At 38.0% G+C, this 19,540-nt stretch overlaps 1 protein-coding gene across 2 annotated transcripts in view; it reads right to left on the minus strand.

The window, feature by feature from the left end:
• The window catches only part of TRPC3 (transient receptor potential cation channel, subfamily C, member 3), an 81,336-nt gene that overhangs the window by 16,781 nt on the left and 45,015 nt on the right, over nucleotides 1-19,540 (minus strand). Inside the window, exons 3-7 of one of the 2 annotated variants that reach the window (XM_012650407.1) lie at nucleotides 17,417-17,605; nucleotides 8,213-8,377; nucleotides 5,324-5,540; nucleotides 3,672-3,905; nucleotides 1,398-1,662 (exon numbers count right to left, since the gene is read on the minus strand). In XM_012650407.1, coding sequence (XP_012505861.1) covers nucleotides 1,398-1,662; nucleotides 3,672-3,905; nucleotides 5,324-5,540; nucleotides 8,213-8,377; nucleotides 17,417-17,605 — 1,070 coding nt within the window. The remainder of the gene's footprint in view (nucleotides 1-1,397; nucleotides 1,663-3,671; nucleotides 3,906-5,323; nucleotides 5,541-8,212; nucleotides 8,378-17,416; nucleotides 17,606-19,540) is intronic. The other variant, XM_012650408.1, reaches the window with a different exon arrangement.

The raw sequence follows: 19,540 nt of genomic DNA on the forward strand, positions 1-19,540 counted from the left end.
GACTAAGAAAAACCACAAGCTCTTTGTTCCCGCTGTTTATTTAACTGTATCACAAAATTCTCCTGCCCCTTCCTCTTGCTCCTTGGCAAACCTTCCTGCCACTAACTTCTCTTCGAATCTATATGGAGGACGTGTGTGCATGAGGGAAAAAAAGGAAAGGACACTGGCAATTCTGAGCTCCTACTGTGGGCAAGAGGCTTTATATAACTTAACTTACATAATCTTCACAATGACCTTATTTAAACCTTATGGTGCTTATTTTAAAAAGAAGGAAATTGACACTGAGAAATGTTCAGTAACTTAATCAAAGGCCACAGCTAGAAACTAGCAGAGAATGCATTCAGATCCAGGTTTGCCTGACTTTCCAGCCTAGGTTCTTTCCACCACATCATGTTGCCACTTTCCAAAACAAAACAGTGAGGAAAATGTAATGTATAAAGTGAGTTACCATAGAGTTAAAAGGAGGAAGGGAGCAAGAGTGGCACTGGGTGTAGGATCATTCTGTCCTTTCTCCACTGGGTTAAAACAGATTTTTTTCTTCATTATAATAAAATGAGTTTCAAGTCTCTTTCACCCCTAAGACCTATTCTATATTAACTATTTTGAAAATGCATTTCAGAACAATCCAGACGCTTGCAAGGACTTGATATTCTACTTTAGTCAACAGGGAACTTATTAAATGTGTAGTTTGTTTCTAGTTGTTACATTTTAGGGAACAAACGGAGAGCAGGGAGGGTTTATGATATCCCCACTTGGGAGGACTCCAACACAGAGAGAGTGCCCCACCTCTGTGACACCCAAACACCAGTGGCTGAGAAAGGCCCTCACAGTCTGGATGTCTCCGTGTTGAGGGATCTTAAAGGGACAATGACTAAGGAAGCCTAATCAAGGAAGACTTCATGGAGGAGTTGGGTCTTCAGTGCAGAAACCAGTATGATCAAAGGAAGGAAGCGGTAGAACTGTTCTAGTGGGCTGTGAAACATGTAGTGATAATTTCCCCTTACTCAACTCCCTGTATTGATCAGTAAATACATTAAAACAGAAGCTTCTTTTTCGAAAGAGTAGTACTGGCTACAAAATGATAAAACCAAATTTAATGTCATACATAATGTAAGAGACCCCAGTATTAGAAATTTGTTATCCCATTCTCCTAAAATAGCCAGTTTTGTCTAGAGTTTTTCAAAACTGTGATCCATTCTGTGGTCAGACACTCACTAAGCTCAGAGATGAGCTTTCGGAGAAATGTAATCACATACAAGCACTAACTGTTTTTAATGGATTTTTTTTCCTGCTCTTAAAAACATATTTATTATAATCATTCAAATTTTTCCTTTGTTTCATCTAGAATTGTTAAAATTTCTCTTTATGATACCTTTTTAATAAGATGTCTTACTTACGTGGTAAAAGCAGCATTTACTTTAGCCCCAAGGTAGTAAGAATAAAGTATGAACATGCCAATCATAAAGGCAAGAAACACCATGATAAAGAGGACCATGAACTTGAATATGTCCTTTACAGTCCTTCCAAGAGAGATCTGCAAGGGGCCAAAGCTCTCATTTGCAGGGAGGATGTACGCGATCCGAGAGAAGCTGAGCACAACAGCTATGGCATAAAGGCCTTCAGATATGATCTGAGGGTCAGAAGGGAGCCATTTATCTCTAGCTAGAAAAAAGAAAGAAAGAGATTAAAAATGGAGCCTTCTATTCATTGCTAACTATTCAAAGTAAATACCTTAAATAGGATCTATCTTATAGGTAGGTAGTTATCATCTCAGTTGAAACTACTCTAGATTTAATTATTAATAACTGTTCAGGCATTATTTTTTCACGTTAAACCAGAAACATAAATTCTACATTACTTTCAGTGGAGGAAATACCATTATAAAGATACTAAGTTGACTTACATTGAGCAGAAACAGAATAAAATATAAAAGTTGAAGAAAGGTTTTAAAAGACTTCATAGACACATAGATTGTGACCAGGATGACAAAACAACTGACCTGACTGATTTGCCCCCTAAGTTGTTAGAGTTATTGACCAAGTATTTTGTCATCCTATAGGCACAGCTGGAGTGAAACTTATTTTCCATATTTTGTGGGGAAATTAGTTCATCTAACTGTTTATCCAAATAAAATGTCATATTGCAAGGAGTGAGAATGTCACTGAATCACAATGGCGCTGATGATATCTGAGCAATATAATTTGTCCCTAGAAAACGTAAAACGCCATTGAAGTGAAAAAATTTTGGATACAGATGCTGAATGAGGACCCCTAACAGCCTTTTCAAGGTCATTTATTAAGTTTGTAGCAGACCTGGCGGTGAAACACTACGTTAACTTTGTATGAACTGAGTCACTCCCAAAAGAATGGATGCATTGTAGACATTTGGAACAACAACAAAAATGAATATTTCTTCAATGTTTAATAGGTGTCAGACACTGCTTTCAGTGACCCTATGGATTTGATGTTATTATTATCGTCTTTTTACAGGTGCAGAAATCAAGACTTTGAAAGGTTAAAAATTCGATCAAAACCAATCATAAATTCTCCTCCAAATAGGCTCCAAATACACACGAATAAATTTAAGTAAACAGATTACGAAACAGGATATATATATCACACATCAATACAATCTAACTTAATTCTTTAATTACAAATGGTGATCATTTGCTCATTTGAATGGGTCTCCTTGGTACATAAAAATCTTTGCTGACGTTAAGAGATACATGTTTCAATTTCACAATGTGTGAAATTTACATCTTATATTTTGTAGCAGGAATCCATCCTTCAATAATGTTAACATGGCTTGTACTCGTAACAACTAAGCCCAAATTACACTCATAAAGAGTTGTATTTCACAACAAAAACACATTTAAACTCTGTGCCTGAGTTTCCTTACTTATAAAATGAGGATTCGCTGATACTTTCTAAAGCCTTTTCCAGATTTAAGATTTTACAACTATATGAAATTTGCTAACTGCAGCTCCTCAATTTGGCCTCAGGGGAAGCAGGGCTAACATCACCAGGGCTTTGTGCTGGGCAAGGAAGGCATCAGTATCTTTGCATACTGGATGGCAGCTGCTCTTCGTGATATAGAGGAGTTCGGCACGCACCCCATTCCATGCTATGTGAAAAGCACAACATCCTCTCCAGTATTTCTGCTGGTTCTCCAGAGCTTACCTTCTCATGGTCACTTTAGCACCACTTCCTGCCTCTGCTGAATTTTTGTTCACTTTGCCTGCAGAGCAGTTCGGCACCTATTACCATCTTACCTCTTCGAATCCATGCAGTCAGGCGCTCACCTTCCACATCAAGCAGTTTATCAAGCTATTTTTTTCCCTAACCAAGACAGGCTCCTGCTCTAAGAGTAACTATGTTGTTAGGCTTAAAGGTAATTTTCTCCCACCTTGCAAAATCTTCTTTTTATAGGTATGAAAACTGAGGCACGGAGAAACAAATTAACTTGAACAAGGCCACGCAGCAAGGGAGAATCATAGCCTGGATATGAATCTACTTTTGTAAAGCTCCAAAGCTCATGCTGTCTCTCTCCACTGTCCATAAACATTCAACACACCCCTCGTATTAAACATACTCTTAATTGGACTTTCCTTCCAAAATGGGCTTCCGATACCCTTCCTGAAACCTAAGAGGGCCTTGCAGCTAACGACTTACCGTAAGTGAAATACTGTATCTCTGGGGGGAGTGTGACTTCACTGAGGTCGCTCTCCTGAACATAACTGTCCACATACTGTTGTGCTTTCGTTGCCTGAAGGAAAGCTAGGAATCTGGCCGTGAAAGCAGCGATGAAGATGGAGAGCATCCCGAAGTCAAGCACGTTCCACAACTGCAAAATGTACTCCCTAGGTCCTTCCAACCAGAGCTCCTTACACTCAGACCACATCATTCCTGCCACAACAAATATGGAGGGTACGGGTTAGTTTTATAGCTTAGACTGAGAAGCCATTATTTTGTTCCCCATCAGGCCACATCTCTAAAACGTCCTGTCTACAAAGCACTGTACTAGGCATCACAAAGCACCGACTGACTGTCCCTGACTGTCCACTCACCAAAGCCCTGGGTAGAGTTAAATGGAAGCAGCAGCTTCCACTAAGGAAATGATTCCTACCAAGTTGGAATTGGGAGAAACAGAGTACTACAAGTGGCACCAGAAATGTCTCTATTCTTATACAGGTGGAGGGAGGGCAGGAAGGAGCGAAAGAAATAAACCAGCAAGGCTCTTCAAGTAGAAGGATTTTGCCTTTTAAGACTTTTGGAGCATAGAAGAAAATGCAGTTATCAAACCATAGTGATTACTGAAGAAATAAGGCCCCAAGATTTTTAACAATAAGACCAATTTCCCAATCGTCCACGAACACTTACATCATGCCCCTAACTTCTCCTCTCATTTCCGCTTCATGCTGAGGAAGTGACTAACATAATTTGAAAAAGACAATATCCTTAAGTAGGAGGTTCTAAGACATTATGAAGAAACTGAAAGCAGAAAATGCCATTCTGGGACAAGAAGTCAAAACATTCCAATGTAACAAATTGTCCTGATTATATAAGGGGAAAATATTGTGGAATTTTAAAAAGAAATGTTGTGTCTCAAGTAAAATTCATAAAATAATTACTTGACCCAGGCTGAGGCCACAGGAGTAAATGAACTAGAGAAGGAACTAACCTATTAATTCAGGAAATGAGAAAATACCAAGAATCCCAATGGATGAAATAGAAAAAATATACAAAAACAACTCTGGATTCATAATCAATAGACAAAAATCGGTTCCAACTTCTGGGTATTAGGATGGTGAAAAATGAATCCTGTTTCTTGCATTACTTCAAATTTTTACTTTAACACCTCTTTTCAAAATGTAATTGTGAGGTGAAGTAACAAATATTCTGAAAATGAAAATTCTTCTAAAATCTTTGGCACTAAAGCAATATAAAAGTTATTTAGTCATCAGTTAAGTTTCCTTATAGCTACCGGGTTATTTCACAACTATTTCAATTAAATGATTGATTACCAAAGTGAGTCACATTTAAAAACTTACATTTTGTTCAATAATTGAAGTTAGATTTCTGAAAAAAAAAACATGTTTGTTTGTAATGATGAGGCTCAAGGTATTCATAAAAAAATTCATTTAGTGTTAAGGGATACATTTTAGCATTATCTAGCTACCAAATTTTTGATTATTTTGCTATTCAGCTTATTTTACAATGGTGATGTTGTCACCATATAAGACATAATAACATTTTTTAATAGAAAATGACCGTCATTTATATAATTATTTTTTGGTAGAAATCAGGGTACTTAAAAGGCTTACCAAGAACCCAGACCATAATTAACATTTCCGTCCATGTGAACTGGGTAGTTTTCACCCTGAAGATCTGTTTGGGATAATCAATAACAGTGATATTGGGCAGCGTGGTGATGCCTTCGAACCTGTCTGAGGCATTGAACACAAGCAGGCCCAGGAAGATGATGAAGGAAGCCGCGTGTGCCACAAACTTCATAAAAGGGCTTCGCAGAATTTTCCCCAGCTGTAACAAAATGGGAAAGGTTTGCTTTAGAAAATCTGGCTTCTGCTTGTGACAACTATTATACAGGGTTAAAAAAACAGATGAAATTGAGGACACTCAAAATTCTGCTTCTGTTTCTATATGGTGAAAACTATTCTTTACAGATGGATGCTTCCTCCAAAAATAATTTAATTAGGTCTTCAAAATTCATTGTTTCTACGTCTTAAGATTTGTCTTAGGATAGACTGCATTCTCACAGAGGCACTTCTGGAAATCACAGGGCCTATCCTGGTTCCTGCTCTTATTTTTACATGAAAGATTATGTGAAGACAAGGCTTTTAGGGTCTAGGAAAAGACTCTAAAAGTTTGTACTGTGTAATTCTTTATTGCTTTGTAATTGAAATGTTATGATGAGTTTGTAGACTCATATAGGACATTAAAAACCCTTTAAAGATTAAAAAAAAATTATTACTACAGAAGTAAATTTTAGTTCTCATTTCCAAATATTCCAAAATCAAGTTATACTTTATATGCTATAAAAAAGCAGAAAATATTAGAATCAAGATAAATATTCTATCTGTTAATACCCCCCATAAAATAGGGAGATATATAATAATTAAAATCTCTAAGTAGGTTAACTTAATTAAAGTCATCTCTGAGTTTGAAAAATCATGTAAATAGTACAAAAGCACTTCCAAAGTTCAGTTTATAATTATTTTAAGGTGACTTCTTAAAAATCCCCTGTGATATAATGTCCTTAAAAGTCCCACGTTCTAATAAAAATGAAAAACAATTCTTCCTGTCCCGAGGGTTTCCACAGTCCAAGAATTAGGTACATTTGGGAGAGTTATCAAATAAGTTCTCTATTCTACATACACCGACCCTGCTTTTCATCTGTCTGTGACCTTAAAAAGTACTGAGGTTCACATTTAAGACTGCAACTTCAAACGAATGTTTTGTAGGTCCAGAACCTTAATTTGATGTCAACAAAAGATCAAAGAATGTCAAGCATTTCTGGGATTGAACATGAATGCACATGGACAAATGTCACATTTTCCATATTAGACACAGAGAAATAAACAACAACACATTTACACATCACTCTGCTGTTACACAGCTGCAAAGAGGGCATGCTTGGAATAGCTTATCCACAGCACATAGAGATTTCTTGGGGATTGCCAAGTCTGTTTCTTCTAAAGGTTGATCTTTTAAAACTTTAAATAACATGAAAAGAAAGCAGCATGCCTATCTTAAAAATGGGATATATGTGGAGGATTCTTGTTATGTTGCCTTTACTGTAAGATAGGTGGTATGCCGTAACTATAAACGCGGGCTCCAGAAATGAATTCCCACGTTTCCCTTCTCTGCTCAGCAGAGCTCACCACACTGTTACTTGCACTTTTACAAGCAAAGAGAAAAAATGAGTGGACCTCAAAATGCCTACTTCGAACTTAACTCATTCAGCTGCCCTAAGAGACAATCACTTCTAAACTTGAAGTTTCTAATTCATTTCCTCCAGAAAGGAAAATTATTAGGGTGGGATATGATTTTTTGCTTTATTGCATACTCTTGTATATTATTTACAGTTTTTAGTCTTTAGTGTTTATTTGCAGAACCTTAAAGTACTTTTCCATGATACATAACAAAAGAACTTAGTCAAGTCATCAAACTTGATCAAAATGACAAACTTTCTGCCTTAAATTGCATGGGCAACTCAACACTGAAGTGAGACAGATGGATATTCTTGCACGTATATGGCGCCTGCAAAGCAGGACTCTGCCAGGGAGACTGCTGAGCCAGAGAGTTGACAGATTTCCAGGATCATTTGTAAGTGGCCTTGACTCATTTTGCCTGAAACTACCTCTGATTTAAACAAAACCAGATTTCGGGATATAAAAACAGGATTAAAGGATCTCGGAACAGCTCCTTCTCTCTGGCAGTGCCCTTTATTAACCTGATACAGATTCCGTTAGCATGACTAGTATTCCTTTCCACATCTTGTTTAAGGGATCTCTTAGGCACAAATAAATTGACTTGACACTGGCAAGTTGAGAGGAGACTAAAGGTACTGAACAAAACGATCCAAGCAAAACTAAATAAACCATCTAAAAAATTCAAAACTCCCAAACCCCTATTCTAGCTTTTTTAGAACTTTCTGAAGGAACAAAGGGCTAGGGGAACCCGACATGTACTTTCTTGAAGACTTTGGATAACACCACTGTTCTCAATTGTGCTTAATGCACTCAGCCTTAGATTTCTTCTAACAAGTCCAAGTGAGTTGCTGTTCTAGTTCCCAGGTTAACTGTTTCTTGATCCTACTACAGTAGGGCTATCTATTCCTCTTTCCTTACACAGCCAGCCCAGTCGACATTTTACTTACTAATCTGTCAATAAAATTGGCACCAGTGCTACTTCACTCAAGCAGCTTTTTCTCCTCTCTGTCTACCACGGGGATTTTATCTTAAAAGCCTAAGTATTTTATGCCTGCATATGTGATCTATTCCACTAGTACCAAATCCTTTTTCATTCTTATTTGATTTGATCCAGTCATTAAAAAGCAGAATCCGTGTTCTTCAATCAATTAACATTCAGGATAAAACTGATAAGAGCCTAAGTATGAAGTTTCTTCTTTTTTTATACAAAAGGGACACGGTTCACCAATCACATAGGAAACAGGTGTAGGAAGCCAGTACCCTGCTGCAAGGTGCAATCCAGTAGCCAATGGCGAGGAATGGAAGGCCCAAGGCCACGACCAGCACAACTAGACACTTGATAGCTATGGTCTGTTCCCGCAAGCCCGAGAGGTTCTCGTACCAGATTGTCAAGAGCTGCTGCTGGCAGTTGGGGTGAGCCACAAACTGTTGGGTGAGAGAAAGAAAGAGAGTTAGAGAAGAAGAGAGAGAGAGAGAGAGAGGGGTAGGTCCCTATCACTGTCAACAGTTCAGCTACTGAATACATGTGCATCCTAAAGATATTAATGCATATTTTCCCAGAATGCAGGCACTGGAAGGTTCTGATAGTATTCTTCTTTGCCTTTCCTCCATTTTTCCCTCTGTGGAATCTGAGTGATAATTGGTTTCTTTTGTGAAAATGTGTCCCATCTTGCTGCCTTCAGCTTACTTGCATTCAGTTCAAAATGGAAAAGGAAAAAATGTTATTTGGTTTATCTTAGACTATAGCTAAAAGAGAAATGTGTTAAGTTTCAGGAGCAACCCCTAAAATGCTACATGAATGAAAAAGGCATACATGATGTACCCTATGTGTATGTATGTACTATTACTGCAAATCCACAAAAGATCTGAAAAAATGTCAATGAACCTGCAGATTTTATGCTGTTTCCAGGAACTGGCATGAAATGCTGCTTCCCTCCTATTTCTGTAATCTGTTCTCTTTCATTGCTTCCTCTATCAAAAGGTCAAAAGAACACAAACATTTATCTTCAACAGTTCTTTAATAATTACAGTTCTAATCATGAAAAATGAGCAAATTATACTCATTTCAGCCCAGCCATTCAATTTTTTTTTTCCATTTGATTTTGCTAAGTCATCTGTCTGCATCATTTTGAGGGACTGGGACTTCTTTTTTTTTTTTTTTTGAGACAGAGTCTCACTGCGTTGCCCAGGCCAGAGTGCCGTGGCGTCATCCTCGCTCACAGCAACCTCAAACTCCTGGGCTCAAGCGATCCTCCTGCCTCAGCCTCCCGAGTAGCTGGGACTACAGGCATGCGCCACCATGCCCGGCTATTTTTTCTATATATTTTTAGTTGTCCAATTAATTTCTTTCTATTTTTAGTAGAGACGGGGTCTCGCTCTTGCTCAGGCTGGTTTCGAACTCCTGAGCTCAAACAATCTGCCCGCCTTGGCCTCCCAGAGAGCTAGGATTACAGGCGTGAGCCAACGCGCCCGGCCAGGACTGGGACTTCTTTAAGGCCCTGTCCTTATGCAGGTAGCAGAATGTATTTGTAGTCAGGCCCACGTAAAGGTTAAAGCTCCCTATGTCAAAGGTGCCCATTTGTAGCTAGATGTGCCTTTTTTGAATGGCCACATGCGCTTTGTCCAAGCTTGATAATTACTAAGAGTCATTAAAAAATCAATTATGAGTGCCAATATATTTTTCAAAAGGAGATTCTTAGCAACACAAAAATCAAGGTATCACTATCTTCTAAAAAACAGAATAAACAATAACAATGAACCTGTTAGGAAGTACCCATGAAATGTTTTTGGAAACGTTTGCTAGGAAAGGCAAAGAGAGCAGCTAAGGTTCCCATTTGTCAAAGGGTTCCTCTTTAGTCAAGTGCTAGTGAATGATTCTAATGATTCTTGGTAACTCCAGGCAATTCCTCAATTTGGTTATTTATCAATAGCACACCTACAAAGAAATGGGCAGGTTTCCACTTACTGCTACATAGATTCCCATCAGCAATTCTTTTTACATCTCCCCAACACCCCATCAGCAATTTTAATTTAAAAAAAGAGTCTCATCTCTCAGGGTAGGCAATGGAGACACAATTTCCTTCAAATCCCCATTCTTGCCCTGGCATGCAACCCCCTCTTGGGGAAGTCCACTGATGACCACTCTGGCAGCTGCCCCTGCACCACTGTGCACGAGAATTTAACAGAGGTGGTAAGAAGACATTTATGATATTTAGAGTTGAAATACTTAACTGAATTCTTTGCAATAATACTAACTAGTAGTTTAGGTGGGATAAGATTGTTGCTTTATTACATGCTCTCTCATTTATAATTTTAAGTCTTTAGTGTTTATGTATTTGAAGAATCTTAAAGTAATTTTCTATGATGTATAGCAAAAGAACTTAGTCAAGTCATCAAACTTGATCAAAATGACAAACTTTCTGCCTTAAATTGAATGGGCAAACCAACAATGGAGTGGGACGGGTGGATGTTCTCTCCTGTATATGGGGGGTTTAAAGTACTACAAAGAAGACGCTATCTTTTCTTGCTCAGTGACTCAATGTGGAAAAGCATATTGTTATGACTGAATGTTTGTGTTCCTCCCAAATTGATACATTGAAATCTCAATCCCCACAGTCATGGTATTAGGAGGTGGGGCTTTGGGGAGATTATTAGGTCATGAGGTGGAGCTTTCATGAATAGGATTAGCGCTCTTATAAAAGAGACCCCAGAGAAATGTCCAGCTCTTTTTTCCATCACGTGAGGGTAGATGAGAAGTCTGTAACCCAGAGGAGAGCCTTCCCGGGAACTCGACCATACTGGCATCCTGATCTCAGACTTTAGCCTCCAGAACTGAGAGAAATAAATTTCTGTTGTTTATAAACTACCCAGTCTATGGTACTTTGTTATAGCAGCCTAAACTGAGTAAGATACATATTTTTATCTTATAAATTCCTTTTAATTCAGTTCTAAAAATCCCAGGTCCTGATGTTCAGTAGTCATTGCTAATTGCTAAATATTAATATATATTAGATCTTCTCTCCAAACCCAAGATTTTGTGACTTTTCCAAGGTTCTGATTTTGAAAACAGTATGTCACAAACCAAGGCAGTCCTTATTTGAACTGATAAAATGTGTGGATATAGTCAAGGCTGAAGACTTCATGGGTCTATGTGATGACTTTTTAGGATTCTTGCTGAGAACTTCAAACTTCCACTTCTGTCCCCGTACTGTATTTGGATCATTTCCTTCCTGTGTCATACCTCTCTCTACAGTTTATGAATGTCCATCTCATTCATTCATTCACTCATCAAAATGTCTTAAGTCCCTCTTAGGAGCCAGGCACTGTATTAGTACAAGAAAACAAAAATGGGAGTAACCGTGTCGCATTAAGTGATAAGCAGTCATTCTGGGGCACACAGAAAGAAACTCTGAACAAGTGCAAAATAAGATCTTTTAATTGGAGACTTGAACTCAAATGCTTGTCAAGAGACCCAATCAGAATTTAAAATAGTCTTAATTTGAATGTTGATCTAACTGTCTTGGTATTTGGAGGATATGCATATGTAAGAAGTTAGATGGATGCAAATAAAAGATATCCTTGATATTACTGGTGACTGCGGCCAGGCTAGGCTTAGGACAGGTAATGATACATTCAGACAAAACTAGAGGAGCATATAATGACATCAAATCAGATTATCACTTGAGAAGTCAACCATGCACTTTTTTTTTTTTTTTTTAATGAGCCAAGGGTTTCTACATGACACAAAATCCCATGAAGTTAAGAGACAGGTAGGCATGTGTCCATATGGGATTGATGGACAAATTTCCCTTTTGTGAGTGTCTGGTGGCCATGGTTTGAATGTGTCCTTTCCAAAATGGTGTTGCCAATGTGATAGTATTAAGAGGTGGGGCCTTCAAGAGATGATTAGGCTATGAGGACTCCCCCCTTGTTAATGGTATTAAGACCCTTATAAAAGAGGCTTCATATAGCAGTTGGCTAGCTTGCTCTTCTGCCATGTGAAGACATAGCATTTCTCTCCTCTGAAGGATACAGCCCTCACCAGAAAACCAAACCTGCTGGTGCCTTGATCTTGGAATTTCCAGCTTCTAGAACTGTGAGAAAATAAAGTTTTGTTCTTATAAATTATCCCGTCTCAGGTATTCTGTTACAGCAACACAAATGGACTAAGACACTGGTCTTTCTCAGGTTTTAAACTCTTGAGGACAGAAATATTAGTGTTGTAATAGAACTCCTTTTACCTGCTCCTTCTCCTTGGGCTAATCTTTAAATTCGAAGATGTGCTTTATGGCATTAATTACATCTATATAAAAATTTCACAGCTTCAAAGATTTGATGGAAATCAAACCTTTTCATATGGCACACATGGGTTGATCAATTTTTGACTTGATGTAACTTGTATAACACAGGGCAAACACTATATGTTAAATACTAGCCAAAATTGTAGTGTTTGCATTTTACCAGTCACACTTTAAGATTCACCTTAACAGGCCTGCTACTAATTCTACTCTTTTCTTATTTGAAATAATATTATAATATACCACCTCATGGACTCTGTTGATTCTTTTTAATTCACATAAACATATTTTCTTCCAGTGATTTAAATCCTAATTCAAGTATACAAGGGGCATTTTAAAAAAAAAAAAAAAAAAAGTAAAACCAATCCAGTAATAGCAAGTGAAGGCAAAAAAAGCTAATCCCTCTAGGAGATGATTTTTGCTCTTTTCAATGACTTCAAAATAGGGCAGTGACCTTTATCCCTTAAAACTGTTTTACCTTCTGAAAAATCTCCTTATGTTACCATACCAGTCATGGCCAGCTGGATAAAATTTGTATGCCATTTTCCAACTTCAGTGGACCAGCAAATTGAAGTCATCACAAAAATAATATTCTTATTTGAGGTTTTCTGATTGAAAAGGAGAATGTTTGACACAAGAAAATATCAACCTTTCAATGAAACAAAACTACCATAGCATTCATTACAAACTTTTTTTTTCCTCTTCCAGATGACTAATAGATTTTAAACTGAACCACCAATCAAAGCAGGTATGGAAAATAATTTAATTTTAAACTTAAAGAAAACTCCATGTTACACTGTTCTTTTCATCAAATCAGCCTTCACAAGAACTGTCTTCATGGGAATACTATTGTGCAAAAACATGGTAGAAACACTCTGTTTTTGTTTTTAATGACACTGTTAGAGCCAAAATTCATATAATTTAAAAGAAAATATTCTTGTGAATAAAAACTGAACAATGCACCTTTTTTCAAAGCTCATTGAATTGTGAAATATAAAGTAAAAACTTACATTAGACAAGTTTTCTGGATTTTTGAACTTGTCAAGTGCAAAATAATCTTTTATCTCTTGGTGCCTGAGTGCAAACCAGGACAAGAGGCTGCATAGGGCAGGAGTCAGGACCGTGTCTGCCAGTGCTTTCACCCGAAAGGCTCTGCAGAGTACTTAACGCTCTCTCAATGCATTTCTCAAATTCTGGGTTTCCCCCCACACTTTCTGCACAGAAAGTAGATACACTATGGGTAATTCAATCTGTTTATATTGCTACATGTCTCTTTTTTAGGTGAATTTTCTACAGTAAACCTAATCCCACTATGGAGGAAACAGGAGAGCAGGGAGGAAGAACGCAGGAAATGTTCTGCTCTTTCTCGAGAGTCCAGTTGTCCAGATTCAATGGTCTACCAAGTTCTAGTACCTTTTGTCAGGAACTTTCTTACAATAGGCATAGCTCATTATGAAGTAGGTAGAGCTCTTTTTATTTCTATTGAAGTGAGGAGGATTTATGTTCAGCTTCACATTGCAGGGCAGGACAGAGATATAGTCAGAATTATAACTCAAGACTTTGGGGGAGGGGCAAATAATCCATTATTCTAATTGGACAAAATTAGTGTTTTTGCCTAAAAGTTAATTTTCTTGTACCCATTTTCAGAAAATCAAATTTCATCTTCCACTCTATTCCATTCTCTTTTTATAAAATAATGTGGGTAGGCACACATTATTTTATAAAGATTGATATTCTTAATACGCAAAGAGAAAAACATTTTTCCCAATTTGCCCTGCACTTTTTTGTTTATGCTCTTTCTGATGCAGTCAGAGGTTTTAAGTTGTATGTGGTCAATTTTTTATATTTTTGCTTTAAGATTGTTTCTGCTGCTTTTATATTAGAAAGCCCTTTCCAACACAGACATTAAATTCATGGTCATATATCTCCTATTCTGGTCTTTTATATATTCATTTTGTGAGTTAAGCGTCACTGAGCCCTGTAAGGCCTGGGCTGAACTCATGTTCTGATTCCTAGGGAAGACCTGAGCTCTGGAATTCTGAGCCCAGATAGAAGCCAACAGACTCAGAACCAGAGCTGGTGGTAGATCTTGGGCAGGAGGCAGAAGAGAGACTTCCTGAGTCCCATATGGGGCCTACACAGCTATCATTACATAAAACTCGTTTCCTTGGTGGAATTATGGGTTGATTTGAATAAATATGAGTTTATTATGTTATAGGGGTTGGGGTGGGGTGGGAAATCCATAACATACAAGGTTAGTTTGAAATCCCAATGGCTCATATGTAGCCATAGACTACCTTTATGCCACATTGGGTAGGGTTCATGCATCCTCGTAACTCAAGAGGTCGTTTTGCTTGGGGACTAGAAATAAGATGGTAGAAAAAGGAAGCAGCAGGAGGGGGTCGAGGTAAAATTCTTCCTCCTTGCTAGAGTGGAGATGGGTGAGTGTTGAGTGAAAATGAAGGAAGCCCTGGAGAGGAAGAAAGAAAGGAGAAATTGGGACTTTTGGGTGCATTACAGAATAGAGTTCTTATATACATTATTGTGAAGATTCCAAGTCAAAGACTTTAACTAATATTCCTTTTGTAGCAGAAAACAAACATAACCAGAAATGCTTACAAAGTCCTACATCTCCTGTCAGTCTAAATACTTTTTTTTGGTTTTCTGGTGGTTGACTGATAGCAAATTTATTATTAACGACACCTCATACATTGTAACCTACACACCATTTGTTTAAAATTAACATGCAGGAAGACATTCACTTGTCAAGACAGTTTGGTTAACAGAAGCACATCTGTAGATGAGCTATCTCTGCTAATATGACACTTTTAAAGCAATGATAAAAAACCAGTGGCAACTGAAATCAATTCTCTCCTCTCAGATGCCAAAGAGAATAAATACATATTGCAAGATCTGTGAATATATGCCAAGATGGTTTTATAAAAAATGGTTTACTATCAATCTTTTTGTTTTTTTTTTGGAGACAGAGTCTCGCTCTGTTTCCTGGGCTAGAGTGCCGTGGCATCAGCCTAGCTCACAGCAACCTCAAACTCCACGGCTCAAGCAATCCTCCTGCCTCAGCCTCCCAAGTAGCTGGGACTACAGGCATGCACCACCATGCCCGGCTAATTTTTTCTATATATATATTTTTAGTTGTCCAGCTAATTTCTTTCTATTTTTAGTATAGATGAGGTCTTTCTCTTTGCTCAGGCTGGTCTCCAACTCCTGACCTTGAGCTTTCCTCCTGCCTTGGCCTCCCAGAGTGCTAGGATTACAGGCATAAGCCACCGTGCCTGGCCTCAATCTTGTTCAAAATTATCTTTTTCCCTCAGTACAGCAGAACCTTAACTAGAAAGAATGCTCTGAGAGTAGGAAAGTCTAGCCGATTTAATTATCTTGTAACTGATAATTTCCTTGAAAAGTTATTTTATTTCTATCTTTACTGAAAATCTTCACATTTGACTGTCTTAAGAGGGGAGATCTGTCATTAATGGCTGACCAAAATCTTGTAAACATTACATGTGGAAGTTCTCTACATTGTGGTAACATGTGTGTGTGTGTGTGTGTGTGTGTGTGTATGTGTGTGTGTGTGTGTGTGTATGCAGAGAGAGAGAGAGATTTCTTCATCTTTACTTGCTGCTGGGTTCAAACACTGGCTTTGGTTCCACTGATCAGAGGCATTTTGACCAGTGGGAGGGGTCATATGATAACAGGTATGACTCACAGCATCCTTTCTGCTGATGCAGGAACCAGCTATCTGTAGCACAGGCAGAATTGTTCTGTTTGGGCCACAGAAACTCCTTTACCAGGTCAGTTCTGGGTCTAGTTCTGGGTGAGGTTTCTGGAAGCACAGATCAGATCAGCTTGTTCCTCCACCTCTCATTAGAATTCTGTGAGCTTCCCCAGTATCCCTTATCAAACTCCTTCCTGCTTAGAGTGGCTATGGTCTGCTACTAAGGACTGGAACCAGTACAAGGAGTATGATAACTGCCTTTGATGACTGAAGATTGAATTTGCTTAAAAGTCATCATTCAGAATGTGAAGTTTCATAATGTAGAAATGTTATTAGCTAATACTTATTAAACAATCACCATGTACTACCCTGTGCTAATTATATGCATTATCTCATGTAATCCTCAAACAATTGCATAAGTAGGTACTATTATTGTCCTTTACTAATGAGCAGACCAAGGCTTAGGTGGTTAGGTGACTTGCCCATGGTCACACAGGGAATGCCTGGTGACATCAGGGCATGAACCCCTGCAGGCTGGCTCTAGTGCCGGTCCTCTCAAGTATCATGACACACTGCGGGAAGCACAGAAGACTCAGCTGTATGTAGATTGACCAGTCCCTAAAACCAGATCTATTCCTGATAACAGCTTACTTCTTTGTGATTTATCAGCTTCTCTCAAAGTACAAAAGAGAAATCTTACATGTATAAACTGTCAGATTCTGTATAACTGAGATTTGTATTATTGTGAAACATCTTAACTATAATTTTCATAAATTACTTAAAAGCCCCATGCAAGTTAGCAAATAGATACACATAACAGTTTTTTTCTGTAGTAATCAGAGTAAAAAATAACCATTTTTATTTCTGGCACCTGCATGACCAACTCCATAGCTGTGTGACCTAAGACGTGTCATTAAGCTTGACAAACCTCAGTTTCCTTGTAGAATAGAAACCTCATCATGTATCTTACCTATTTTATAGGTAAAATAAACACTAACATAGGCTTGCCGCAAGGATTAACATACGAATGTATGTAACAGTGCCTTACAAAAGTGTATACAAATAATAAGTATCATCATTATTAATTGTATTATAATTAAAAGTTTATAGAGTGCTTTTGCATATCTTAATCTATTTAAATTTCACTAAATCCCTGAGACAGGTAAGAGATATTTTCCTCCTTTTATATGAGGAAACCGAAATTCAAAGATTCATAACTTATCCGAGGTCCCACAATGGGTAAAAAGTAGAAAGGACCAGAAGCTAGACATTTAACTGGAAACTTTACTATGATTCTTCACTTCATCTGTCGTGAAGAAAAAAAAAATTATCAATAGCTTCCATTTTTATTTTAAAAAATTTCCTGGGATTATGACATAGTTGACACCACATGTTTATTCTACTGTGGTGCTGGATGAAAATGGGCCCACTCACCTTTTTGACTTCATACTTAATGGCAAGTTTGACACGGCTCAATGAAGCTTTATGCCTGGGCACCTCCAGCGGCTCTGCTGACTCTAGGTCTCCGTTCAGAATGGCTTCTACCTCTTCTGAGTCTCGGCAGAGATCCAGCACACCCACTACAAAGTCTTTGCATTGCATGGAGAGCTTCCGGTAGTCATTCTAAGAGCAAGAGGTTTAGTGTTTAATACGAAGAATTCACTCTCATTCAGTGGAAAGTGTTTAGGGTTTGTGTGAATTAGAAAAAGGTATCCCTTTTTCTGGGTAGAAAGCTGCAGCCCCTACCTGGATGCAAGGCTTGTTGAGTCAGGTACCGGCTAGATTTGCCCCCACCCACCTCCTTAGCCAGGTTTCCTTTTGCAGCCAGCCCAACCACATGAGACAGCTCTGAAAATTGTATGTACATGATCTCACTGATATGTGGAACCTAAAAAAGTCAAACTCATAGAAGTAGAGAGTAGAATAGTGGTTTACCAGAGGCTGGGGGTGGGAGTGGGAGTGGGAGTGGGGAGGGAATGGCGAGATACTAGTCAAAAGGTACAAAGTTTCAGTTAGATAGGAGGAATAAGTTTTTGAGATCTATTTGCCCAGCATGGTGACTATAGTTATAATAATGCATATTTCCAAATTGCTAAGAGAGTAAATTTCAATGTCTCACTACAGAAAATGTTAAGTCAGGTGACAGATATGTTAATTAGCTTGATTTAATTATTCCACATTGTATACATATATCAAAATATACGTACCTCATAAACATATAATTATGTCAATTAAACATTTTTAAAAATTTACTTTAAAAAATTGTATTCACATAAGTTACTGGTTTGTATTAAGCAATATTGGCTAAATGCCAATGTTGAAAGACCAAAAGATTAAAGAGTACAAACAATAGTTCTTTTAAAGCCACTACAAGACCATTTCTATAATGGCAATTTTTCTAAAATGGTAATTTTTCTGAAATGGCAATTTGACAAAGAAGATCAGTTATGTGATATGAAAGGTATCATAATCAAAATGGAGTCACCTGTGTTAAAAAAAACAAAACCCTGAGAAAAAGAGCCAAGGAAGGCCATGAAGTGAGGGTTCTCATGCATGAATGCCCGATAAAAACTATTACAAAAGACTCTGAAAAAACTGCAATCTTATACAAGGGCCATCACAATCTTACATAAAAAAATACTTCTGCAAGGACATTTGCCCAGCAATTGCCTGTCCACCCTTGTTATTGATCCTTGTAGCCAGGGATAATTATCTCCAAGTGATTATGTAATCCTCCTCATTTTTCCTTTAAAAGTATTCGTCTTCCTTTCCTCCTTCAATACACACAAAGTTTACAATGGCATGCTTAGTCCCATTTTGATGTCCTAGTCCCAAATAAATACCATTTTCTTTTGGAAAACTTCTCTCTGTTATTTAGGTTCACAGTGAAAATAACTTGTCCAGCTTACTATCCCTTGCCTTCTTGGAGACATTACTTCTCAAAGAGTAGTCCTCGCACCAGCAGCATCAATAGCACCTGGGAATGTGTTAGAAATGCAAATTCTCATTAGCTGGGCACAGTGGCCCACTCAGGAGGGCCACTCCCAGCTACTCAGGAGGCTGGGACAAGAGTATTGCTTAAGCCCAGGAGTTGGAGGTTACAGTGACCTATGATCCCACTACCACATTCTAGCCTGGGTGACAGCGTAAGACCCTGTCTCTAAAAAAAAAAAAGAAAGAAATAAAAATAAAAAGAAATGCAAATTCTTAGACCCCACCCCAGATGTCTTGATTTGGAAACTGAGGAAGGGCCCTGCAATCTCTGTTTTAATACACCCTCCAGGTGATTCTAATACATGTTAATGCTTGAGAATGACTGGTTTATAGTGAATGTACAGAGGTAGACAGGTACCCACCGGCATAGAGAGGGTTTTTTTCCTAGTTTGTATGAAGGGCATATTATCACACCCTGTGGAGCTGGAAGGAGAGAAATGTCTGATTATATATAATTGAATTCTCAAGGGTTACAGAATATCAATACCTGAGAGAAAAATTTCCAGGCCACTGGAACTAACACCTTGCTAAAAATAATCTGTGAATCTTTAATTTCATTTGCAT

The sequence above is a fragment of the Propithecus coquereli genome, unplaced genomic scaffold, assembly GCF_000956105.1.
Source record: "Propithecus coquereli isolate 6110/MARCELLA unplaced genomic scaffold, Pcoq_1.0 Scaffold323, whole genome shotgun sequence".
Lineage (NCBI taxonomy): Eukaryota > Metazoa > Chordata > Mammalia > Primates > Indriidae > Propithecus > Propithecus coquereli.